The following is an 11,336-nucleotide window of genomic DNA, read 5'->3' on the forward strand; positions in this document are numbered from 1 at the left end:
CTCAAGATTAATTTCTTTCAGTGAATCTGTACTTCTATGCTAATTCTTCAACTGTCAGTAACCAAAATAAGTGATTTTTGTATTCAGAAAACATACCAACACACAAATAAAAGTCCAGTTGACATACTCGCTTCCAGTCACTTAGCACTTCAGAAAAATAATCTGTATTAGAGTTCTCTGCTTGTTTCTATTCAAAAATTACCTGTTACAAGCTCCTTTATTTCAGCATCAACAGATTTTCTCAACAATCGCAGAAGGGCAGGAATCCCACCGACGTTCTTCATTGCTATTTTGTTTTCATCAGTAGACTTGCCATAAACAAGGTTTCTCAGTGCACCACAAGCATTCTTCTGAACTTCCAGGACTCGGTGATCTAAGAGGTCAACCAGGTGCTTGATTCCTCCCAGCCTACACACCTAGAAAATGGCACGGCGTGAACGTTGGTATTTTGTAAAAACAGCACATTCAGTTCTACTTGAAGAAGAAACATTGTTGTTAAACCTCAACAATTTGGTTGTTAACTCTGCACTGAAAATCCCTGTGAACCAGTCACATCTGTGTGGAACAGGCTGGTGGAGACTTTCAGTCATTTGCTGTGTTCAGAGAATTGTTAAAGTTTTGTTTCCCAGTAATGTAGTTTTTAAAGAAATTCCTATACTTCAGAATATCTTTTAAGGGAATATTAGAAATGAGAAGTTGCAAAGACTTAAATGCCAACTTCCACACTTAGCTTCACACACAAATCAGTTCAAGTTAGGAGATATCCAGTCCTATCGGCATGTCTGAAGTTCCTTTTAAAAGGAAGGCCTCCTCTGCAGAAATTTCATAAACCAAATGATTTTATATCGTTTGCTTTAAGCACAGTAACTTTTGTGCCATACTATCCACAGATCGTGCCTAAGGAAGTTGGCCCAGATCTCTTTAAAAGATCTTGCTCTCATATCTGTTCCAAGTTCTCAGAATGCTAATTGTTCCCATTAAAAAAGAAGTAACTGCCAGTATAGAAATCTCTCTTTGGAAAGAAAAAAACTTTGTTCCAAAATTCCACAAGCAAAGTCGCAGACAGACTGCATCTACAGTTGTCTCTCTGACCACTGTAACTTGCCTTCCAAATCAAAAAGACAGCTTTTTAATTTGGGTAATGTTTCATGAGCTTGATTATATGCTATAGTATGTCTACAGTCCTTTATACCTGAACTGATGTGGTAGAGATGTGGTGCTGAGGGACATGGGGCAGTGGGGACCTGGCAGTGCTGGGGCAGCAGTTGGACTTGATGGTCTTAAAGGTCTCTTCCAACCAAAATGTGTTGATGATTTAAAAACATCAACTATTACTAATGCTAAATAGGGTAAATCAATGGACACACCACTTCAACCATGACATACAAGGTAGCACCAGAATCAAATTTTGCTTCAACTTTGGCATATTTCTTTTACTTTTGTATAATTTTGAAAAAATTGACACAAACACTCCACAATTTTTAAAACAAATTCTGGAATAATGAAAATGGAAACAGTGAACAAACAAAAGATATTCTATAGAAGAACATGTGCAGACAAATAACAATGCCCCAAGAATCACTAAACAAGCTGTCATATCCCTTATAAAATAGCAAGACTAACTTATACATCTGTCTACATCTGATTATCACTGCGATCTTTACTAGAACATCAGAGCCACCGCCACCTTTTCATCTGCCTCCCAGCAACAGTGAATTATGCTGGGCTATCTGCTTATAAAAGTTGCATCAACATTTTAATAATGTAAACAATATTTATACTGAAAAGAAGACTCATATGATATGAATGAAAATGCAAATTCCTTCAGATCAATAACAATAATCTGTATTTTTTCACTCAGATCTATCCTGCCTCCACATGACATTGACATAAATACTGTCCTCTACATCTAGGGTTGGATTTCCTTCCTTTGCCTTGCAGCTCACTCATTCTCTACAACGTCTTAAAACACCTTTATCAAAAACAGTGGGAAGCCTTCCAGAATTCTTGTTTTCCTTAGCTTCAGCCATCAACAGGTTATGCAAAACTAGGCTCTAGTAAACATGCATTACGGTTGTTCTCGATTACACAACCTGAACACAAAATATTTTCATATAAATTCCATGCAGCCTCTTCTGACAGGGGAAATCTCTGTGTGTGAGTACACACACCAAGGTACGTGGATACTGTCCTACACCTGGTACGAACAGAGAAACCCAGGGTCCAAAGGAGTGAGGTGAGATGGAGACAGAGCCCCCGGAGGCAGAGGCGGGGCGCAGCGCGGTACCTCGGTTTTCACCCGGTTGTCCCCGTAGCAGAGGTGCTGCAGGTAGGCAGCCGCGTTGGCCTGCACCGACGGGAACTGGTGCTGCAGCATGTGGATCACCTCGGGCAGCTCGGGGTCTCGCCACGCAAACTCCCTTCGTTAGAGGAACACATTCAGGAGTTAGTTACAGGTGTCTGTTTATTTACTAGGCAGAATTACTAGAGCACCTCAAGTGTTTCTCAGCAATTCCAGTGTTGTTCTGGAGTATCAGGGCTAGGAGGAAAAACAGGTATGTTGGAATAACTATCAGTCACGCCACCCCTGTGTCTCCCAGCTAGAAAAGCTGCTGTACATCCTACACTCTTCACTTAGCTTGGTTGTTGATTTCACTTACACAGACCGAAATTATACTGACTCAAGCACTGCAACCTACAGAAATCCCCCCAACTTAAGCATATAATGCAACAGACGCCCCCTTAACAATGCTGCTCAGGGGCATCTCTTCCATACAACGTTTTTTTTTCTCAGTGTTCAACGTTCTTCCTAGTCTGAAGTCAGTTATACTGCAACGAGAGCTGTGCAGCCTGAAATTTCATTACCATCATCAGATGCAGGAAGCCTGCATAATCTGAGTTATTTAGGCACTGCAAACGTAAAAATATTAAAATGAAACCTCCTTCAATAAACAAAATAGTTTTGCACAGAGAAATCCTGGAAAAATCATCAAACACATCCATGCCCAATTCAAAGATCTAGAAATGTACCCATTATTATTCGCTGTGATATCTTTTTTCTCTAAAGGAAGATTGAGGGTATAAAAACCTAAGGGAAAGTAGTATCTTAGTTTTCCCATGTTCAAAAAATCCAAGTAAATAATTTAAAAAAAAAAAAAGAAGGACGGTCCAAAAGCAGTATGTGGGGAGCTATTCGGAGGGGAATGCTGGCCTGGCCATCTGGGTCACCTCAGGATTCCTACAGTCTCCAAACCAGGGAAGTTCAGCTATGTGCCTGCTTGGAACTGCTCACCAACCTAGAGGTTTATTTGTCCATACTAATGGTAGAAAGACCTTAGGGAGAACTGCCTTCCTAATACATCCAGGAGCTTTCTGAGGACTCCTTCACTGTTATGGCAGAGTGATGCTTCCTGGCAGCCTGGCCTGGGGCTCCTGGAACACACTAACCTCTGCAAGTGCTTGATACGCAAATCAGAAATTGAAACTGATTAAAGGCAAGTTAAAAACTATTCCACTGTGAAATTACAAGATAAGAAGGTGCATCAGCAATGAAAACTGAGTCACAATGTCTCTAAAGTTCCTGGTTATGAATGTGAAGCATCCCTATGGCAAGTAGCTTCCCCAGCAAGCTGTGCCTGCCAGGCCAGCAGTGGCCAGGCAGCTGGTGAGCATTGCCACCATCCTACCAGCATCATCCAAAGCAATGTGTCATTCAGTTCAAGGAAATTAATCCAGTCTCTCAATATCTATTAAAACAAAACGAAACATACTAACTTCCAGTAATAAACAGAACAACTAAATAGATCAAAACCAGTGCTTTTAATTTTGAGACTTCAGGATAGAGCTACACTAGAAAAGAACTGACCCATGCTATGAGCCTTATGTAACTCAAGAACCCCAAAAGATTTCAGTGTGAGGCTCTAGACTCACCACAGCTATTAGCTATCTTTTTTCAAAGTTTATTTGGTGTCCTAATGTTTCATAGACTCACAGCATGGGTTGGGTTGGAAGGGATCGTAAAGATTGTCTAAGTCCAACCCCCCTGCCATGGGCAGGGACACCTCCCTCTCAAGCAGGTTGCTCAGAGCCCCATCCAGCCTGGCCTTGAACACCTCCAGGGATGGAGCATCCACAGCTTCCCTGGGCAACCTGGGCCAGGGTCTCACCACCCTCACAGGGAAGACACTAAAAGACTCCCGAGGCAGCACTGGAGTTCACATCCTCCATCCTGAGGTGCTCTCCTTTCTCTTCTTTCTAGCCCAGTGGAATGTGTCATGTGCTTTCATGGGCAGGCTGTGTCTAGAGGCTGCCTCAGTGAACTGGCAGTCTGAGGATGGACTGGAATTTCTGGCAATCACACCCCCATACTGAAGATAAACAGTTCCATAAATCCCTCCAAGCTTTACATGGGCTGGGTTTTGATTCTCCCATTTTAAAATGCAATGTTTAAATGAATAGTGTCTCCAATAAATTGTAATGATAACGTTACACTGGTCACATGCCCACGCTGTGTATGTGCATTTAAAACTATTTAAAGAATACAAATGTGTATTCACTTTCAAAATGGTACATTTATGTATCATTTTTAAACTACATTGTTTTGAAATTTCAGCAGAAAATCCATTCAAATATATTAGGTATGTATTTCCTAATTTTCAAATCTTGATTCCCATTCTCATAGAGAGAAAACTTACTATAATATTACGAGTTGCTCTGTAGAGTTACTCAAAACTAATTGTAATAATCTAGTCAGTTCTCAAATTTGTATTTCCTGTAATAACTTCCACATGAAAATAACTACAGAATAAAAAGGTGTAATAACTAAATACATAAAATTTTCTCTTAGGGTAGCAAGTAGGTTGCGTTTATTACCTTGGCTATAAAGTTATAGATCTTAATATCTAAATTAGTCCTGTTTAAACAACGTAAAACTGGAACGCGTGTAACCAAGTGCTGTACATATGGCAGGGCTGTATTAGAAATCCCACTCCAGCAGCTACGTCTGGCTCCTGAGAGCACGGGCAGACTTGCCTGGGGTCCTTCTGGATGCTGTCGACGGAGGGGGAGCGCGTGGTGCCGCCGTCGGGCGCGGCGTGCTGCAGCCTGCTGTAGCTGGCCTCGGACAGCCGGTACTGCGCCGACCTGTAGGGTTCCGCATAGGTAGCTGTTGTGTTCAGAGCATAATTATTTCTTTGGTATGTGAGTGTGCTACGCTGACTGGATGATCTTTGCAGATTTCCGACTCCTAGTACAAAATCAGTATTAAAACAGACTAGGTAACAAACGACTACTGAAGAGGCAATACGTGGTTAAAAGGTAAGAAAAAAAATCAAGTCAGTCCTCACAACACGTACCACACTCAGAGTGGAAACCTATCGCTATGCTTCAGGGAGCAATGACTTAACGGCCGGGGGAGGACAGAGAGGTTAGTTACAGCACTAGAAGTCTGCTGGAATCCCGTTTATGCCTCGACTTGCCTCAACAAATATTTACAGTAAGAAACGTATCTGACGCCATTGAGCAGAAATCTGGAGGCCAAATGTTTTCAAGGTTTATAATAAAATTAAATTACTAACAATAGTGTAAATTTGCCAACTGTACTAAAAAGAAAATGGAAAAATAAGTCAATAAAAATTTATATAGTTTATATGTTGTTTTCCTTTTCCCAGATATATGTACATTTTCCCTGAGAAAAGCTAACAGGAGGATGATTTCAAAGATTAAGCTGATGGTTTCAAAACCAGGAACATGTATCTTCCTGACTTCGCCGGGCTGTTGTGGTAGCTTTTCTTCTTCCAAGGTAAGTGATATTATTAGGGAGGCAAGTAAACAGAGAATTCCAATATCTAGTTATATTTCCCCATTGGCACACCCTGACAAACTTCATTTGCTTACTCTAGGTTGCAGAAGATGGGAGAATTGCAAAGAACTGTTATCTGCTCCATCACTCCATACTCTTGGTATTTCAGTTACACTAATCAACATTAAAAAGCAGTTTTCAAACGCGTGAAAACACTGCAGACGAACTGACCCTTCTCTATAAATATTGCTAAAGGGTTACTTAGTGCAATCACTCTAATATTTCGAGAATTTTTGGAAACCACTCCACAATACAAATTATCAATGAACTTTAAAGAACAAACTACACCGCAATATGCATAACATTTCTCTTTACAGAAAATCAGTTCTAATACTGATCTCATATCTAGGTGCTCCTTAACACACAAGTAGTAATCAATACTATAGAAATATTTCAGTTTCAATACATGACCTTCAGATACAGTTTTTTAACATTATCCTTTGCCAAGAAGTTGGATAAAAACAGTATTTTTACTTTGCTTGGATGTACCCGGGCGTGTGCTATCAAACAGCCCGCTCAGCTGACACTGACATATAGCTGCAAGTATTTCTTGCACACGTGACAAAAGCTTTTTAACTCCTGCTGGTTATTTTACATCATTCAAGCCTAGTTTCTCTCCATTAATTTGTAACTTCTGGTTTTTCCTTTCGAGCTGGCACTACCTCTCTCACACGTTCTCCCACGTGCCACAGGCTCCCGAAAAGCTGCCGTGGGTAAGCTAAGGGTGCCCTGGGACACAGGGAAGAGGAGCGCCCCGGGAGCCCTTCACCCACCTGATCCCGCCCGGTACAGCGCCGCCTGCGAGCCCTGCTGCAGCTGGGCGTGCGTGGGGCTGCGGAACAGGGGGCTGTAGTACGGCCGGCCCTCGTAGATGGGCGTGATGTGCGCGTCGGGAGACACCGCGGGGCGCAGCTCCTGCCCCAGCTGACTGTGCTGGCTGGCGTAGGAACTCCTCAGGCCTGAAACCAAGAAAAGGGAAGTATGTTCACGGCCATATCAGTCACAGATAACAAAGCTGTCACGTTTGAATCTTTACTCTTTTAGCAAAGAAGATCTGTTACTTATATCTACAGTTATACAGATTTAGTCATTAACCTTTCCAGTATGAAATGACCAGAGATCCACTGAATGGTTTAGGTTGGAAGGGACCGTAAAGATGATCTAGTTCAACCCCCCTGCCATGGGCAGGGACACCTCCCACTAGACCAGGTTGCTCAGAGACCCATCCAATGTGGCCCTGAACACCTTCAGTGATAAGAACAACCACAACTTCCTTGGACAACCTGTTCCAGTGTCTCACCATTCTCATAATCAGGAGCTTCTCCCTAGTTTCTAATCTAAATTTCCCCTCTTCCAGTTCGAAGACGTTACCGCTTGTGCTGTCATTACAAGCCCTTGTAAGAAGTCCCTTCCCAACTTTCTTGTAGGCCACCTTCAGATACTGGAAACACATAAAAACATCTCTGGAGCCTTCTCCAGGCTGAACAACAACTCTCTCAGCCTGGCCTCCCAGCAGAGGGGTTCTGGCCCTCTCCATACTGAGAGTCATTGACAAAGTTGCATTTCTTTGATGAAAAGTTTTGACCATACACTGTCAGCTTTAAGTTTTCCAACACAATTGTTTGGATGGCATTTATAGCTGAAAGTCTAAAACATGCAGAATAAAAGCTAAGTCAGCATTTGCAGTTTATGGATTCGACAATGACAAGGTGAGTTGGGAACCTGGCAGAAATCCAGTTGTGAAACAGGGCACAGCCTAAGGGGGTTTAGAATCCCGAAACTTAAACAATCCGTACCAGTAAGAGCAAAAGTTCTTGGCAGAGATTTAAGCATGTAGAGAAAAGTCTTTCTAGAGGTGTAAATAGCACCAGGTAAGTGTGTACACACAGCTATGCTGCAGCTGTACGAGAACCTCTTTTTCAGCTTGCGTTTCAGCTGTCCCTCTTGATTTCTTTTTCACTTCTGTCTCATTTAACTTAGACTCCTCCACAGCAAACCTCCTGATACCACTTCTGCAGAGCCAGGTCCAAGCATGCTGTTGGCAGAGGCACAGAACAGCTCTCAACAGCAGGATCTTGAGTAGCGCTGCGCAAGGTCAGACGTGCTTCTCCTCGTGAAGGTTCCCCCTCTGTCTCCTCCAGGAGAGCTTCGTTCACGTTTTCTACAACTTCCTTCTGTGCGTTCCCGCGTGTTACCGTATTTCTTCAGCCAGCACTGATGCACCTTCTCCCTCACTGTTCTGCCAACTGAATTAGCAGCCAATCTCCTGCTGGGCTCACTGTGGCCACCCGTTTGAGGCCAGTGGTGCAGTCTCCCCCCGGCTTGTCCTGCTCTTCAGCTGAGGAACTCTTTTCTGGGAGGCAGCCCCACTGCCCCTCGTGTGCGCTTGGTACAAACCTGGCCCCTGGTACTGATGTACTAACTGGCTACCCCCAGCACCTTTCTCACCTGTTTTCAGTGCTTTCATTTAAAGCATCGTCGTTCCCCTAGTTATCAGTTATACTTCCAGAGTCTCCAGAGAAGTACTAACACACTGAACTAGGTAGCAGGAAAGAAAAAAAATTAGTTTGTTCTGAGAGTTCTTCGCCAATTCCTACTTGAGTTTTGTCAGCTTCTGTGCTGCTCTCAGAACCACAGGTACAGAGCTTCTCATCGCCCAAAGGAAAAGCTCTTCTGCACTCAGCAGTTTCTGCCCTACCCCTACTCTCAAAAAAATTCTTCTGGCAGCGTTTCAGAATGGCTGTTTCATCACCCCTCTCTCACCTCCCACACTTCTGCATCATCCATTTCTCTGCCTCGCATGCTCCTCACTGACTGCTTCCTGGGCTGGAACTTCACCTAGCCAACACTAAGCAAGCCTCAGGTGCTCATATTTAATAAAATATAAGCCAAGCCCATATTTATTTTCTAATTTCATGTACTTATATATCATATAATAGCTACACAACACTTTTGCCACCTACACCAACTTGGGTTTTGAGTATTACGCTACCAGGAAAATTCTCTTTAATTTTGAAAAGCTTTTATTTTTAATGTTTGTATTCCAGTCTCTTGAATTTTTACCTTCTTTGAAACAATTCCACAGTATTTCTGCTCTTGCCTCTGAGATTTACCTTGCCACAGGGTCCTCTTCCAGTCTCTGGCTTTTCTTTACTGCATCTTGCAAGGGCTTAATCTCCCCTTCACTCCTTTTGAACTCACTCCAGTTCCTTCTGCTCTTGACAGTCTTCATTTATTCTGTGATTTCACCAGTTTTATTCTTTTAATAAATTCTTCAGAGTAAAACTGACCAAATATACTTCCCATTGTACCGTAGTAAATAAGTGTGACAATCACCTACATGCCACCAGCATTCCTCACGCTTCCCTTCTCAGAATGCTAACCTAATTTTTTTCATTCTTGCCACATGATTGTCAGCTTTCTTGACTAGAATTATAGTCAGAGTTTATCTTCAGCATATACTCACTACATCATAAATTGCTTACAGAGTTAGAAAAAAGTCAGCAAATAAGTAGGTACCATACGAGTGGTATAGCCAAGGCAAACACATTTTAAAATATTCAGTCATTCACAATTTCAAGTAGGGCATAAAACCAGCATAATTTTTGGTTGTAAAAGATTGTTTTAGGACTATTTTATAAAACTAATACTGTTTTATCCACTTTGGTATTACTACTATAAGCACTGAAGCTTTAGCAGCTTTATAAGCAGTAGAATATCTTAGGTGAACTATGCAGAGGTTAAATGATTGCAGTGACTGAGATAGTGAACAACCTTAAAAACCAAAGCAGGGAAGTGTAACCAAACGTATCCTGCTTTTGCATATTTCTCCCCCCAAAATCAGAGTCCTGCTCTATCACTGTTCCTGCAAGGAAACCTCCTGGGGTCCTCACAGGCCATCTAGGAAAAGCTATCTGCAGGCAGTGTGAGCAGGGACGTGCCCGCAGCAGAGCGGGCGCCGGGCCCTGTCCCCAGCACGGCGGGTGGGACCCGCAGCTCCCAGATGGGACACGTCTCCTGGGAGGACACTCACCTGACTCCAGCTCACACAGCAGGGGGGAGTTTGGGCTGCTACAGCACTAACCTTTCCCTGCACCCAAGCTCCCTCTCAGAAAACTGAGCATTTACAAACTTGGGGTTAAGATTTCAGGTGTTATCTTGAACTGTTCCCTCTAAAGCCATGTGAAAACTCATTTATACTATAGAATGTAAGAGCTGTCCTTATCATACTGAGGGATTCTTACTTGGTCTGTCAGCAGAGCACAGGAAAGTGACACCATTTCAAGCTCCCCAGGAAGACAAGACTGGAGCTGGCTATAGGGCAAGATGCTCTCTAAGCCTGACTACCACAACTGCTAAGTACTTCCTTAACACTAAAAGCCATGCATTTGAACCATGTGCTTCTGAATTACCGATTCTCTATCCCAGGAACTTTTGAACTGAAATCAGTTCATTTGCCTAGACAAGGCGATATTCTCAAGCAGTGGTATTTGTAAAGTGCATTAATAATATTTTAAGAGTACAAGATTGCTGTTACATCACCAAGTACTCACCCCACTGGACTGCATTAACTTAAACTACTAAACAGCCTTCTTGGTCAAATCGATCTCCCCTCCCCTTATCAAACTGGGGGATTGCAATGTCATGCAAACAGAGGTGAGGAGAAGGAATCTTACACCTTTTGCTAAGGCATGAGAACATATTTTGTGTTTTCCTGCAGTATAGCAGTTCAAAAGAAAAACAAGATGTTGCAGTCTGTTGAAAAGAGTGTATGGTCTAACTGCAAAATCAGCTTGTCTGCTTATTTAGATGAGGGTCAGAACAAAACCAGTAACACATGAAGAGCTTAAAAAGTAAAGTTACCTAGCATCTTGTGCTTTGTGTATAACCTGCACATACATTTAAATGTATGTTATATTTAAAAATACTGAAATGCCTCTGTTTTGAAGACTCGGTTTCACTCAGGTACTTAAAACATGTGATTTGATAATTTAACGTGTGGCTAGCAATCTAGTAATTAAAGGGAGTATTCACAGGGAACGTTTGGTATGATTGATAGCGTTTGGTATCTGTATTCAGAACTGATTTGGTACATCTGCCACAACTGTGTCCTCGTGCTACTGTGTTTCACCCGTAAGACGACGATTGCCTCGGGGGTTTCCAGTCGTAGCCACGTGCCAGTTTTGAGCTGTGTCTTTACCTTTTTACTAACCTGTAAGGCTGTCTGGCCGCGGGGGAACCATCCTCTCGTATATGTCGTACTGCTGCCCGTACGGCTCCATATCGTGAATCGCTCTCTGCAGCGTGGTTCCCAAGTGCTGCGGGACCGCAGCCATGCCCGGGCGCTTTGGGGAAGAGGATCCCAGCTGCGCCTGGGACGGAGAGGCCACTCTGGCTTGCATGTCGGCGAGGGCGAGCGGAGAGCCCACCCTGACCGAGGGCTGGTACTGGGGCGCCCCGCCGCCGGGGCTGGCGG

At 43.0% G+C, this 11,336-nt stretch overlaps 1 protein-coding gene across 1 annotated transcript; it reads right to left on the reverse strand.

Annotated features, from left to right (window-relative positions):
* Positions 1-202: 202 nt before the first annotated feature.
* LOC103774531 (plakophilin-4-like) lies at positions 203-11,328 on the reverse strand (the record flags this gene model as incomplete). The annotated part of the gene is made up of 5 exons (XM_008941942.1): positions 203-416; positions 2,288-2,416; positions 5,028-5,245; positions 6,634-6,819; positions 11,073-11,328. Coding segments are annotated over 5 exons (1,003 nt in total), but the record flags the coding sequence as incomplete, so codon positions are not given.
* Between the last annotated feature and the right edge of the window lie 8 nt (positions 11,329-11,336).

Source organism: Merops nubicus, unplaced genomic scaffold (assembly GCF_000691845.1).
Source record: "Merops nubicus isolate BGI_N331 unplaced genomic scaffold, ASM69184v1 scaffold34806, whole genome shotgun sequence".
NCBI classification, from domain to species: domain Eukaryota; kingdom Metazoa; phylum Chordata; class Aves; order Coraciiformes; family Meropidae; genus Merops; species Merops nubicus.